Source organism: Sipha flava, unplaced genomic scaffold (assembly GCF_003268045.1).
Source record: "Sipha flava isolate LNK unplaced genomic scaffold, YSA_version1 416_pilon_pilon, whole genome shotgun sequence".
Classification (NCBI taxonomy): Eukaryota; Metazoa; Arthropoda; class Insecta; order Hemiptera; family Aphididae; genus Sipha; species Sipha flava.
Window position 1 is genome coordinate 1,752 of NW_020273138.1, and position 15,952 is coordinate 17,703.

General features: G+C 29.9%; 2 protein-coding genes across 6 annotated transcripts; one reads left to right on the forward strand and one right to left on the reverse strand.

The window, feature by feature from the left end:
- Positions 1 to 220: 220 nt before the first annotated feature.
- Positions 221 to 15,904, forward strand: LOC112688892. Of its 3 annotated transcripts, none has more exons than XM_025562305.1 (4): positions 9,636 to 9,725; positions 14,947 to 15,213; positions 15,292 to 15,633; positions 15,710 to 15,904. In XM_025562305.1, the coding sequence occupies exons 2-4, from the start codon at positions 14,973 to 14,975 to the stop codon at positions 15,880 to 15,882; spliced, it is 756 nt and encodes a 251-aa protein (XP_025418090.1). In that variant the 5' UTR covers positions 9,636 to 9,725; positions 14,947 to 14,972; the 3' UTR covers positions 15,883 to 15,904. The 3 variants fall into 3 exon arrangements, with proteins under 3 accessions (XP_025418092.1, XP_025418090.1, XP_025418089.1); XM_025562304.1 differs by lacking the exon at positions 9,636 to 9,725 and adding an exon at positions 14,767 to 14,785; XM_025562307.1 differs by lacking the exons at positions 9,636 to 9,725; positions 14,947 to 15,213 and adding an exon at positions 221 to 500.
- LOC112688893 (zinc finger MYM-type protein 1-like) lies at positions 5,154 to 9,378 on the reverse strand. Of its 3 annotated transcripts, XM_025562310.1 has the most exons (4): positions 8,868 to 9,378; positions 8,692 to 8,772; positions 8,409 to 8,489; positions 6,639 to 7,602 (listed from the first exon to the last, which is right to left on the reverse strand). In XM_025562310.1, exons 1-4 carry the CDS (start codon positions 8,950 to 8,952, stop codon positions 7,562 to 7,564), a joined length of 288 nt encoding a protein of 95 aa, XP_025418095.1. In that variant the 5' UTR covers positions 8,953 to 9,378; the 3' UTR covers positions 6,639 to 7,561. The 3 variants fall into 3 exon arrangements, with proteins under 3 accessions (XP_025418094.1, XP_025418093.1, XP_025418095.1); XM_025562309.1 differs by lacking the exons at positions 8,409 to 8,489; positions 8,692 to 8,772 and having other exon boundaries at positions 5,154 to 7,602; positions 8,868 to 8,931; XM_025562308.1 differs by lacking the exons at positions 8,409 to 8,489; positions 8,868 to 9,378 and having other exon boundaries at positions 5,154 to 7,602.
- Positions 15,905 to 15,952: the final 48 nt, after the last annotated feature.

The following is a 15,952-nucleotide window of genomic DNA, read 5'->3' on the forward strand; positions in this document are numbered from 1 at the left end:
GTCCTCTTTAATTTAAAAAAAATTGCACGACGATTGAATAAGTAATTTCGGAGTTTATCCCGAACAAAAAAAAGCGACTTCATTTTATATAGTAGGTATATAGATAACACAATTATTTATAAAACGTATCCAGGTCAACGTATTATATGAAAAAAAAAACAATGATATAAACATACCTAGTCAATTTGGCAAATTTATTATTCATTTTTGAAAAACCGCGACATCGCTTTTTGTATTTTCTCAAAACTTACAGTAAAGTGTTTATCGTTTCACGACAATCTCACGTCGACTTACAAGTGAATCAATATTTCTCTGATAATATTCAAATATTTTTCACGTTTCAAATCTTTTTCGAACATCATTTGAAATGTCGACTACTGAATCGAACGGCAAATCGATGCGATCGGAAAAGCAGGCGAAAAAACCTAAGCTCATGAAGTACTCGTCAAAATTATGGTCGGATATAGTTGACGAATATGAAGCCAACATGAAAATGAACAGTAAGTGTTTGATATGGATTATACACGAACTATACCGGTTCCAACAAGAGAAAGGGGTAAGGACCGTTTTCGCGCAGATATAATGGTGCGCGTTCATACGTACGCATCGTACGTATCTTACGGATCGTATGAAACGGATTTTAGAATTATTAGTATAGTAAGTTATGCGTCCACTGACTGGCAGGGGACGGATCGCACGTATCGGTCCGTCGGTAATGCCGACGAAATTAATCGAAGGGGCAACTTTTCCGACTGGTGCGGATGACGTCATGCGGATTGCCGATAAGTGGACGCGTGTCACAACTGGTCGTCACTATTCGCCTCACTGATCATTTGAATTTTGTTGCATTTCGACGCTCAGCACACACGTGTTTTAATTATAATACATTTATTATTTTAATTATAATTATTATTACGCATATCATGGACATCGCAAGGCTTATAAAAATTGTACAAGAGTACGAAAAATTGTACAATTTAAAACACCCTCATTGTTCCGATCGTCCACTCGCAACGAAAATGCGAATGTTACTTAAAAAAATCCGACCGTCGCATCGGCAATCTGATCGCTACGCATACAGGGGACGCATTACCACAAATTGATCCGTTTCATACGATTCGTCCGATACGTAAGATACGTACTTATGGACGGCGTACCTTTAACGCTCGCCGTGCCGTCAAATCCCCTCTACAATAACCGCCGACATCATGACATCTGTATGTCACAAACAATGTTTGTATGTAAACCAACAACGATATTGGTCGACGCGTAGCGACGTTTCGTATCGGCAGCTCAACCCTTTGACAAAATTGCGGTGAGGCATGTGCAGCGACGACCAATTTTGGTCGGCGGCTTGTACCTTTCTCACGTGCGAACGGGTACAGGTGTACCAAATATTATTTCGCTGGTCCAGAGCAACATAAAAGACGTCTATCGCCCCCACCCCGCGTGTATATAACTTTTGAAAATTTCTTTCAACCGACATTTAACATGAATTTTGTATATGGATTTGTATGAGCATTTTTCGACATACGAACAATGCTCGACTTGAGGGGGGGACGCAGGGGGACGGAGTACCCCAACTAATTTTCAGAAATTTAGCGTCTCCTACTATTATTACGCTATAATTATAACATTCAGCTAGTTTTGGGGACGTTCTTTTTTTTTAAGTAAATAGAGTCCCCCTTCTTTAATTTTACCAAGTCGAGCACTGCATACGAAAAGTGTATTTAACGTATTTTTTAAAAGTCTATCCACGGTTTTGCAATAATTCATGCGGTTTCTTATAATTTTTCTGAAAAATTAAAGACACTGTTTTCATAAATATAAAATTAACATTAATTACCCAGAGTTATAAATTCAAATAATTACTCGTACGTTATTAACGATATTATTCAAAACAAATTTACACATATTAAACTAAAATAATTTTTTAATTTTATTAAATTATTTAAACACACAAGTGTAACAAAATGGCGAATAAGTGTTCGCCAACATTGCTCGTGTATAACAGAAGTAACGTCCCCTCTTTGAATTCCTTCGACCTCTTTGCTGATCGAACTCTTTTAAAGTTATGTTTATTTTTACGAGGTCTCGGGAATTCAACCTCGGTGTGTGAATGTTTACTATAATTAAAATATATTATAAATAATGTACTTTACGATAATGGATGTTGATACTAGGAATAAGTGAGCATCGTAGTGGACTTGATGTTGATGGTCTTCTATCTACCGTCCCTCTCTGTACGGCTCAGCTCCCTGACTTCTTCCGCTACTGGTTGTCCACTACTAATCCCTGTTTCACTACTTCTGGTTGTCATTATATATCCACGACAAAACTCATGGTCAGCGTTCGTCAGGAGCTGCTCATTCTTTTTCCACACACTCTACACTTTAGCCGGGTTATATTTAAGGAATAATGTAAGATGTTGATAGGGTTAAAAATATTTACTCAAAATCAAAAATCAAAAAAATTTTAAATTAAATAATAAAAAATAATAATAATAATAATAATAATAAAACAATAATAATTATAATAATAAAAAAATTACATTATGCTAAGAATTTGAGCATAAAATATCTTGAACATAATTCTTAAATCTATCGCGAGACATTTCAAAAAATCGTTAAAATTTATACAAATATAATTTGAAAAAGATAAAGGTCTTTTCGTTTTTCATTTTTGAAAACATAAAATGCATTATTAAAGACTAATTTTGTGACCCAAATTCTAAACGAGATTTAAATATTTATACATTTTTTTTTTTCAATATTACATACAATTTTATTTTATTTATTCAACAAAAATACATAACAATTATAATGATTATTATTAGGCAAATACAATGGTTTCAAATAATATATTAATACAAAACATTTAAAGTACGCATTCCCTGTTTATGGTTGATTTATTTCTGTATTCAACTATTATATTTTAATTTTTTGAACACCATTTCTTTAGGTTTGTTAATAAAATGTGCACTTCATGAAGTACAATATAACGCATAAATATATACTTATTATCAATCATTTTATTATTTCCAAGTTCTTTGTCTACGTCATTTATTATCGAGTCTAAATTATCAGAGGATTTGTGTAATTCGTGCAATTGTGGTACTGTGTAATTTAATAATGCTATTGGTGATAATTAGGAATTTTCAATTTTTTTTTATTTTCATACTTATATGTCCGTAATGTTAATTAATGGAAAATTTGAATGAAAAAACGTGTTGATTAGTTTTTCGGATGTTTTTGTAGGTTTTAACACCGTTGTTGGTGTGTATAGTATAAATGTGTCCGGAATTGTAAATATTCCTGCCTCTCGTATAGTATGATGTGTAGTGTCGTGAAAACATGCTAACGTTACAGTAGTAATCATTGCTACCCAATAAATAAATTGATCGGAACTACTTATTTTTTAAAAATAACTATCATTAAACATTTTGCAACCTGTATACTGTATAACTGTACACTGTTTTGGTAATCTTGATGAATTTATTGCATTGAATAATTGAATTTTGCATAATTGATGGTTTTTTTTGTAAATATTGGAACTTAAGGAAATAAGATAGTCCGTTTGATAAAACTGTATATTTCTGCATTTCTGTCTCTTAAGACTTATAAAATGTTGGTTGTCTTTAGCAACTGCTAAATATGGATTTTGAGGTTTAATAAAAATGAATTGGGAATTTGTAATTTCGATAGGCATAGGCCACACTCAAAATAATGTGTACTGTGTCCGATCATAGAATGGGAAAGTTAATATAATGAGTACTTGTTAATTGTAAAATATATTTTTAATGTTTACAAGTTTTAAAAATTCATCAATTGCCGTATCCATACTTATATCAACTGCCAAAACTTGTGTGGTAGGTAATGTATTTTGTATATTTTCTAATATCTTGTAAAGGCATTAGCGTTGAGTATCGTTTATTAAGTTCGACCTTTGCTACCTTTAAAGTTAAGTTATAACTGCCACAAATTATTGATAAATTATTTTTATTAATTTTATATAGATTTTTAGTGTTTTATAGCATGTTATTCTTCTAATTTATCGCGGTATGAAGTGATATTCACGTGTGTTAATAAATTAAAATTTGTTGAATACACTTATATTTTTTCTAGTGATACGTAATAAATACCTTCTCCTGTATCCTGGTGGCTGTCCTTGAATTCAGATACCTCTTTAGCTGTTTCCGCTATCATACATCGTAAATTGATTATAATAATCCATTAAATGAAAATCATTGCCATTGATTTACATGTGTAATCTATGTTGTAATTGTGTTGTAATGTTTTGAACCTCAAATCGAATTGTCATTAATGAACGACTGGTACAAATATTTTTATACTGTTGTTTTATAAGTATAAAATTTTGTTATATCAGCATACGAAAATTCGTTAATATTGCATAACAATACTAAGAATTTAAGTTGTCAAAATGTGAAATATTATTGTGACCTCTCAGCTACAACAGTATTATTTACATCTAGGTAAATAATATGTTATAGTGAAACAGTCAATTTATCATTATAATGTACTAAGTAAATTATACTTATCTTGAGACCTAACATTAGTGGCGCCGAGTCTTATAAATTTAAGTGGAGCGAAATCAAATTAATTATAAATCCACCCACCCACCTACTACAAATATTTAACTTAACTATTTCAATTATCATGCCAGTTTTTTAATGTTTGTATCTAGTAGTGGTAGGTATTATAATTTATGGGTAGACCCACCTATTAAATTTTTATCGCCACCATTGTCGCAGTAAGACATAGACCATATTTTTATCATGAAGATTGAAAAAGATGAAATCTTATTTAATATGCACTATTAAATATTAAGTGCTATATTAATAATTTAATAATGTATACCTAATAACATAGTAATATAATGTAAAATACAGTAAAACATATTGAACCATATGAAATATGTGTTACCTTATTAATATAACCATTTACTCATTTATTGAATATGTATGTATAAGGAATAATGTAGACCACATTTCTGATCATAAAAATATTTGAATCTACAAAATATTTGTTGTAGTATTTGTAGGTACATAGAAAAAATGTATTTATGTGTATAAATGATTATTTCAATGAAAATAATAATATCTTATAATATTTAATAATATAAATTTATTGCACATAATAGAAACCTAAGTATAACTAAGTAAGTATATATTATAATATTGTAGGTAGTTTTATTAAAATAGTAATTTTGCAAGTGCAGAACTATTGGGTGGAATGCAAACATATTAATTACAGTTCCAACATCAATAGGTACATCTAACTCACATGAAATTATCATTAATGCTTCAAGTCTCTCTTCATTCATCGTTGAACGTAAGCGATTTTTAATTAGTTTAAGCTTTGAAAATGCGCGTTCTGGAGAGGCACTAGATACCGGCAATGTCACAGCTATGCTTAAAGCAGTATACATGTGAGGAAAGATTTTTTTTATACCAAACGACCGGCATATTTTGAAAATGTTTTCTATTGATTCACAATTTTCTTTCTTTTTATTTTGACTAAGTATATTATTAGGTTCTTCATCATTTTCTTCAAATTCCTCTTCGGATTCATTTAAAAATGCATCATTGTGTAGTTTTTTAGGTAAAATCATTATTTCTTCAAACTGAGAATAATAACTAGTAAATTGAATATATTCTTTTTGTATGTAGTGTATTCAATTCAACAAACTGACTGTAAACATTACAAAATGCTTTAAAAGCATCATCTGAGATATAAGATGTCTTAGCTACTTCTTCAAGTCTTTTGTGTGAAAACAGAGCCAAATCTTTAAATAAAGGTACTGAATGGTCATTAAATTTATCTGATATTTGTGTTAATACAATATCAATGATTGAAAGTAGACATTCATTTTAAAACTTTGGATTGGGTCAATTATAGGCTCATCAGATAATATTTCTCCAGCTCTAATTTTTGCACGGCGCACACGTTTTGATGGTAAAGGAATAAATGTTATATCTTCTTTAGATTCAATAAAATTTTATTTTCTTCTAGTAATTTTTTAAATTCTTCATCACATCGGAACTTTTCAATTTTTTCAAGACAATTTTGCATATAGTTTATAACAGCCAATAAATCAATGTCTACTGTTTGAAGACATTTACTAAAAATACTTGTGGTATCAAAAATATTTTTAAAGCATAGGGCAGTCAGCAAAAATCGTTCTTGAAACAAATAATGAAGTAAGCCTTCAGCCTGCACACTTGATACTTTATCCGTTGTAGAGTCATTTATTAATTCATCTAAAGCATCAACTATCGCTTCATAAGTATAAAAAACAGTCATGAGAGCACTTGAATGAGACGACCAACGTGCAGTTTCAATTCGTTTAAGCCTGCTTAAAGGTTTTCCTGGATATCTCAATTGCTGATGTTTATTGAAGCAATGAGTACGTTTCTTACTACTTCTCATGTAACTGTATAATATTTCTAAATTTCCAAAAAGATCTTGAGCTTCTGAGCAACAACTAACCACATCTACGATAACTAAATTAAAACGGTGAGCCCAACACCAAACATACGTGGCACTCGGGTTTTGCTGTTTTATCAAAGCCTGAAGACCGTTATAAGAGCCTCGCGTAGATGCTGCACCATCATAAGACTGCCCAATCAGATTGGTTTTCCAATTTAAATTCATTCCTGAACATATATCATCAAATATTGTCAACAAATGTTGTCCAGAGGTTAGAACAGATTCACGTACTGCAATTAACCTTTCACACACATTTCCACTATCTTGATTTATGTACCGAATCACTAAAGATAACTGTTCCTTTTTAAATAAATCAAACGTTGTATCTAGTGAACAACTAAAAAAAACTGAACTTGTAATTTCCTTTTTTATAATTTCTCGGATGTGCTTTGAAATGCTTTAATCAGTTGATTTTGTCACTCCCATGATATAAAGTTGACCATTTTTCTACCTTTTGATTTAACAGTTGATACATACGATGATAAGGCAGGAGAATACTTAGCTAACAGTAACACCAGATCTTTAAAGTTCCCTTTATTACTTTCGTCCCAGCCTTCTTTATGCCCATGATAAGGCAAGGAATAACGTCCTAAAAACAATGTTACATCAATTAAATGTTTGACTACTTCTTGGTTAAATGCAACGTTAGTAAAAGCTGCCTCTTTTAATGAGGGTATGATTGGAAACACAGCTTCTCTGTAAGCCATTTTTATTGAAGCCAAAATATGTGGTCAGATGTTTCATGTACAACTATACTAAATGCTTCTTTTCTAAAATTACAATATCCAATTTTTGACCAATTTTCTTTACATCCACGACCAAATAATGCACAATAAAGACAATATAATTTGTTTTCAGTTTTAGAGTAAGATAACCATTTTCTACGTGTTAACTCGCCACTTGGTAACTTTCTCCAATACCAGGATTCATGGAAACACCTGCCTGAATTTTCAGGAAATTTTTTATTTGGCATATTAATAGCTGATGGCTGAGATGGTCCCATTTTTAGAAAAATAATTTACTAGTTCAGGTTCAAGTGTTCGAGTTTCAATTCAACCGAAAAATGCAGGATCATTGTCAAGATCACAATATCCTATAAAAAGAAAATAAGATTATTGAGTTTGATAAAAATGATTTAAGATATTAATTATTGTGATATTTTTTTAAATTAATTTTTATAATAGAAATTCTACAGTTTTGGAAATTTATATATTTAGTTTATTGTTATAATTTATATTGCGCTACCTCTAAATGGGTAGTAGTTAAAACTGTACAAGGACGAAAATCTTTACTAAAAAACCAATTTTTCTTTGAAAAAATATACATTAAAGTAGAATGCAATTAAATTTAAATTTCATTAAGTATCTAATTTTAACTTTGTAAGTCAACACAAAAATTCTTATAAATTCAATGAATCATAAAATTAATATTATATTATATTAATATTATCCTGTCACTCATTACGTCATTACTAAATAAAGGTCAATTGTAATTCCATATATCATTGTAAGTACATCAAATTGTGTACCATTTCATTTCATATTCTTAGCTAATTACCTAATTATCGATTTCATGCGACAATATTATTCCTAAGTTATTATTATAATTGTAATTAACTGCAATTTTTATAATTGTATTTTATGTTTACCTGTTAGCCGAATAGCTAACAACCACATATCTAAATATTAAAATAAGAAACTTTCTATTGTAATGCTTATCTATATTTTAATTGACTATCTTCAATATTTTTATTTTCATCTTAATAATTGTGTTTATTTTTCTTATCTTGTTATGTTTTTATATATTAATTGTGAAATTTAATATTATTTTAATTGTTGAACTGTTATAGTTTATACTAAAAGTTCTAAAAAAAAAAAAATATTATACTTATTTATTTACCTTTGAGTACAAGCATTTCAATATTGTCATTTTCTAAAGATTCAACAATGACTTGAACGGTTCTTTCTGTTTGATTATAATCTTTACAAAAAATAATATAAATGTACATAGATACTGTGATTTGTAAACACAATAAAAAAAATTAATTTTCATTAAAATTGAATAATCAATATTACTTTAAAAAAAATATATTTAGGTAGTTAACTAAGTAATTTCAACTGTGTATATTAGTACAATCCCTATAAGTTCAATGAATCATAAAATTAATATTTTATTCATTTACCTTTGGGTACAAACATTTCAATATTGTCATTTTCTAAAAATTCAACACTGACTTGAACAGTTCTTTCTGTTTTATTATAATCTTTAAGCAAAAAATTAAAAAAATATCTAGGTATTATAATATATGAATACTAAATAATAAACATGTATATTTGAATTATTAGTTGATTTATTTACCATTGAATGCAATTTGTTTGGGGATAGGTACTGAGTTATCCAAGGTGTCTAAGTCATGCTTCTTTGTAATTTTTATACATTTCATGTTGAAGAATGATTTAATATTTTAACACTTTTGTTTTGACTTAACATTTTTACACGCTTGAGTATGACGCAACCAATTTGTTGAATTCATTTCAAGTTGTTTTTTGCCACACACGCATACAAAATTTTGTGGCGAAAACATGGCGAAATAAAAGTTAGTTACTTAGTTAACATATTTTTACAAGTCACTTTAACAAAACTCACAAATACACTGGGCCACTGCTATTTTGTTCATGTGTTATGTCCACGTCTGTAATTAACACGAACACGAAAAACGGAATAAAAACATAACTTACAAATCCACTAACGAGTAACGACTATTAACAAACTTCTATTTAAAGTCTAAAATCTAAATGTCTAATACTAAATACACGATTGCGCCTTGCTGTACTGCTGTAGTGATCGGTGCGGCGCGCGGCGATTCCACTCTGTAATCTCAATAACCGAGCTCGAACACCGTCTAGTTCTAAAAATAAAATGGTTTTTCATAGGGTACCTTCGGCGGGCTACGGCGAATTCACAGATAACAATAAGAATATTTATACATATTTTGAGATAAAACTACAGAACTCCGTTAAACTAGAAAAATATACCCAGTAAACTGTAGTTTTTTTCTTAAGTTTTTTCCTTACAATTTACAGAATTATAAAATATAATACATTTATATCCATATTTTGTTAAATAAGTTTGATAACGACTTGCTGATCGCTGACGCTTAGTGGTCTAACATTTTTTTTATATATATTTACACTATTTACAATCTTGAATTATATGGTATGCATGCTTTTTAGTTATTATTCATTTAGTTAAGTTCATAAGCGCCAGAGAGAATTGCGCCATCATCATAATCTGATATAAAATTCTGCTATAATTAATCAATAATCAGTGTAAATTGAAACGCACAACTACGGAACGCCGCATAACATCTTCGGTGCAATTGTAAAGCAAGCTCGAATGCGGTATCTAATATTTATTGGATATTTATTATTTTATTAGCGAATAGCGATAGTGTTATAAAGAGTTTATTTTGTCTGTGTTTTATTGTTATGTACTGTATAATAATAGCTTAAAGCGTAATACAGTCAATAGATACAACTAACTTATTCTATAATTTTCACTCTCAGCACTTTATGACCTGACAAAGTGACACATGACTGACCCACCCACCTACCCACCAATACAAAGAAGTGGAGCGGTCGCTCCACTTGACATATGTATTCGGCGCCACTGCCTAACATTATATTATTTAATTAGTGATCACTTTTCTTTTCTAAAATTTGTAGACTAGAATTAATGATTTCTACTAAAATTATAATTACAATAACATAAATGTATTTGATCTTATTTTTAACTATAGTAATACACACTTTGTATTTGCGATTGATCTCGATATTTTTTTATTTGTTGAACATGGTTTTTCTCAACTTGTTTTCTACCATTTTTGTTAATTTCAACCAAATATGTAACTGGATTAATATTCTTTAATATTGTATGAGGGCCTTCGTATCTATCCGAAAATTTATCCTTTCTTATATTCATTTTTATTAAAAAATGTTCTCCTACATAAAAATCTAGGTTACTTTTTCCTCTATTTGCATAATTTTTTTGTTTTTCAAAAGCTTTCTGTAAAATATCAGGTAATTTTTCACGTATTGAATTCAATTTTCGTATTTCTGTAATCCAGTGGCATATATAGGTTTTAATTTTGGATGGGGCCAATTATGAATTTGATTTTTGGGTGGAAGGGAAGGAGGAAGTACACTATTACGAAAAAAATTACTTTAACACTATAAGACTTCTCGACTGTCTTTACACCATCAGAGAAATAAGAAACTCAATTTTTTTAATGATTTATTATTTTTTAAAAGTATAAAAACTACATTGTAATAAACAAATTCTTTATTAGTCACTCAAAATTCACTGCATTTTCTTAAAAGAATAAACATATTTTATAAATATAAAATTTTAAATTATTGCATAAGCAACATTCTCAGTGTCGCGACAAATTTTCGGAAATCCCCAGCATTAATACATATCCATGTTAAAAATAACAATCTTTAACAATGGTGTTTTTCATTTCGGAGGGAGACCGGGCTTCCTCGGCTCCCCCATATATACGCCCCTGCTGTAATCGTAGAATGATTTAAATTTAATGGAATAATTGCAATATCAAATATTGAAATTGGCTCGAAGCCATGTACTAAATAAAAAGGAGTGTAGCCAATTGAATGGTGTATAACTGTATTATATACATGCAAAACTATAGGGAAAACATCGGTCCACTTTTCACCCTCTGCAACGTATGGTGCTATCATTTTTATAATGACTTGATTTTGCCTTTCTACTTGTTCCTAACTTGTTGGCCTGTAAGCTATGCCCTCCTTCTTTTGGATTTCTAAAGTTAATAATAATTGCGAAATTACTTTTTCCGTAAAGTGCGTGCCGTTATCGGATCTAACTTTTCTAGGTGGGCCATATGTTAAAATCAATTCCAATAAAAATTTGGTTATTGATTTAGCGTTCGCATTTTTGTACGCTTTAGCAATGCAACATTTTTTCGCACGACATGTAGCAACTAATATATATTTGCAACCTCGTGAACCTAGCATAGGTCCCATATAGTCAATATAAATTTCTTGGAAAGGAATACCATTTATAATTTTATTTGATTGTAACTCCACCTAGTGATTGTCTATCTGGTTTACGCTGCTGACATGTATTGCAAAAAACTACTTAATTTTTTGTATCCTTTTGCATAGTAGGCGAATGGTATTGTGATCTTATTTTATTAAATACTTTATGAACGCCTATATGTGCACCAGACATTTTTTCGTCATGAAAATGTTCTATCACTTCTTTTACTAAATTAACCAGTAATGCTATCACTAATTTTGGTATACCTTTATAAATATCTCTAAAATACACTAACCTATCATTTTCATTTATAATATACGATTTTGCTTTACTGCTCCATTTTATTTCTGATAACTCAGGATTTTTAATCGCCACGGTCATTAGTTATTTTTTGTAAAAAATCGTCACACGTTTGCAAAAAATGAACATTAATCGGTTCAACTAACGATATTATGTGTCGCGATGGTAAAAATATTGAAATTCAATGTTTTTTAATGTTTTTTTCTAGTGAAAAACGTATTTTAACATATTAAAAATAATTGGCCAGCTTAATTTATCTAAGCCGCAAGTAATCTTGGGCTTCGCTATTTTTGTTATATTATTTGTGCTACAAAAGTTTTTTAACTGTTTAAAGGTAGTAAATAATGATTTGTAGATTTTTCGTAGAATGTTGCTTTTTTAATTAAATAGATTACTAAATTTAAATAATTAAAATTTAAATATGTGATTTAACCAACTTTTTTGTTCTGAGCTTTTAATTCGTTTACTTGACCATATTTGTTTTTGTAATTAAGAGCAATACCTTTGCTCATCATAAAATCTTGAGAAACGTAATGTACTAAATGAAATGTTTCATTGAAATATTTACTGAACAAGTCATGATTCACTTGTTTAATATCGAAATTAAATATTACTTCTTTATCATTGTTACGCATAAAATCATCGTAAGAAATTAAATAATTTTTCAGTAAAACTGAAATTTACCATGCTTTGTATCACAGCTAAATTCTGCCGATTTATCAAAACCTATTGGATGTCTTGATTGAAAATCTGCCGCTTTATTAAAAATACCTTGTTTATATATTATGCTAAATTCATATTATATAAGTTTAGTTCGTATGCGATTTAATACATATGATTCTGATTTTATTTTTTGGATCCCTACCAAATTTTTGTGATCTGTCCAAATTGTAAATTGTTTACCATAAAAATACTGTCGAAAATGAGTGCGTCCAAAAACAAATATGATGCCTCAAGTTCTAATGCAAAATAATTTTTCTTTGTGGGTAACAATTTTAAAAATTACAATTTGAAATAAAGTAAGCAGTAAATTATTAATACTGAATATAAAAATATACAATAAATATATCTATTAATTTTCATCACTTGCACTTGAACTATTTTCTTTCAAATTATTTGTTGGTGTTGCTACAATTAGTAATTGTAATACTTCTTGTGAGAAAGATGAAATTTTTTTTAGTGGTAACTTTCTCAGGCTGAAAATGACTGGATCAGATGACACTAATAGTCCATGTAACAGGTCTTCATTTGTTACAATCCTAGAACATTTTCTAGAATAATTTTCGCGAATATTTTTTAGATCTTTATTGCGTGCTTCTTGTGCTTCTTTGAACATTTGGCTAATGGGAAGTAAAGCGGCAGAAATGTCTAATGAGCCATGTAATAATATCTTTTGTACTGAGGATGGCATATAGTACTAAGGATATTCTTTAACTAACAATTTAGCTGTTTCATTCAATTGCGTATTCATTGAATTATTCTACATTTATTGCATAACCAGATGACAATCTGGACAATTTACGAATTGTTTTAAGAATTGTTGCACAACGTTTAATAAGAATTTCTTTATTCTTAAAATAAAAGTATAGTAAAGTAAAATTTGTTTATAAATTAGAATTTTATAAGTGAAAAAGGTTTTGGATTGGAGAAGAGATCTTAATTTGTGTTGTTTGAGGTTAAGTGAAGTTCTTTTAGTTTTGATGTGATCAGCCCAAGTTAATCTTAGGTAAAATAATGAAACCAAGGTATTTGAGGATTTGTCCATTAGAATTATTTGGTTATTTATATAAACCGGGGGGTTTATGTTAGGCCTGAGGGTAAAGGTGATATGAGTGGATTTGTTTTCGTTAATTTTGATTTTCCATAATGTCAACCAATTTTGTAGTTGGGTTATGTGATCTTGGAGGTTGTTAAAGGCGATGACTATTACGGAATTGGTTGAGATTATAGCTACGGTAAAGACAGCTAGAATGGTGTTAATAGATTGAGACGAGTCAACTGTATATATATTATAGAGAGTCGGGGATAAGATACTGTCTTGAAGGACGCCTGATTTTATAGGATTAGGGTTGGAAGTTTCGTCTTACTGAAAATGTGCGATTTGATAAGAATGAATTGAGCAAGAGAAATAACGGGATAGGTAAAAACAATAGTTAGAACAATAGCCCTTCGTGCCAGTCACGATCAAACGCCTGAGCAACGTCCAGAAAAATCCCGGAGCAAAATATTTTTTGTTCAAGGAATGAGGCGATATTATTGACTAGCCTAAGCAGTTGAAGGAGGGAGGAGTGCTTACTCCTAAAACCAAATTGGGCATTTGGAATAATTTTTTTATCGTTTAATATTGGATAGAATATTTTTAATATGATGATATCTAAGATTTTTGAGAAAGTAGGAAGTTAGCTTATTAGCTATTGGCCTATATGAGGAGAGTTGATCAGGTTTAACTGGTTTGTAAATAAGGATAATAAATGAATGTTCCCAGATGGAAGGGATATAGGGCAAAAGGAGAATACTATTGTAGATATAAGTAAGAAGTACGATTGCTTTCTTAGGAAGATGTTTAGCAATAGTATTGGTTATCAAGTCGTGTCCAGGATGTTTGCAGTTTTTTAAGTATTTCATAATATTTGGGACTTCAGAAGGAGATGTATGTTTTTTGGTAAGACACATCGGGAGAGTGATTAAAAAAGAGCCTTCAATATTAGAGTAATGGCTTCAACTGAGTAAATTTGAGTGTGGTGAGAATCTATTCTCAAGGTCTTATACGAATAAATTTGCAATGTCACGGTTAGACGATGCAAGAGAGTAGTCAGGATATCGCAAGAGAGGTATTTTATTATTTCCTTCAATATATATTTATAAACTAAAATTCGAATATGAAGCGATGATGATGAATAGTAAATTTTTGATGTAAATTCTAAACAATCTAGATGTACTAAGTAGTATTTCGCTAGTCAAAAGCAACGAACATTATAGGATTGGTAATTGTCAAACAAAATAAAACCAAAACAACCGAAATAACGAAAACTATTTGATAATTAAAATTTCCATATTTCAGAAGAATCAACGGCACAGGAAAATGAGATGATTGATACATCTTTAAAACAACCGTCGATTACAAACTTGTCGAAAGAAAACCCAGGTGAAAATATAGAAGGTAAAAAGAGAAAAAGAAAGAGAAGCAAAAAATTACAAGAATCCAACGTCGTATTAGAAACTTCTAATACTCAGCCTTCGACTTCGACAGTTCAATCTACAACGCAGACTCTGGAAAATAAAAATAAAATATTGTTGGAAACAACCATACCTGTTATAGGATCGAAAAGTAATTTCGATATAGGCTTCATAATTCACAAATAGTTTTCTGATTGGTATTTACTAACTAATTATATTTGAATTACAGAAGAACCCGATACTATAAAAGAGAAACCCATAAAGGAGGATCAAACTTCTACTGTTGATATTGTGACGAAAATCGAACCTACAGCAAAAGAGGTTAAAAAATGTTCTTCCAAAGACAAAATTCTTTCGGATAATTCTCCGATACAAGAAAGTAAGGATCAAAGCAAGAAAGCAAAAACATCAAATACCAAGATTTCACAATCGAAAAAAGAAGACGGTGTTAAAGTTGAGAGTATTGTGACTTCATCTACAAGTTCAAATAATTTAAAAGAAGTTATGTATAAGAAAAAGAATAATGAGCAACCGTTAGTTAATTTGACGGCACCAATTAATAACCTAGAGAGTGAGTGTTTGTTAAAATAGGGAAAATACACCGGATTAATAAATATAAAAAAAATAACATACATTTCATGTTTCAGAAGATTTAAAAACACTGTTAGAAAAAACGTTGGCCAATTGTGATACCAAAGATAAGCAATCCGAAAAGCCTCTTCCAAAAACCAAGAAACTAATGAAATATTCATCTAGACCGTGGTCAGATATCGTTGAAGAATATGAAGCGATGATGATGAATAGTAAGTTTTTGATGTAAATTCTAAACAATCTAGATGTACTCAGGCACGTAGCCAGAAAATTTCCACTGGGAGGGCCAATATTTGTTG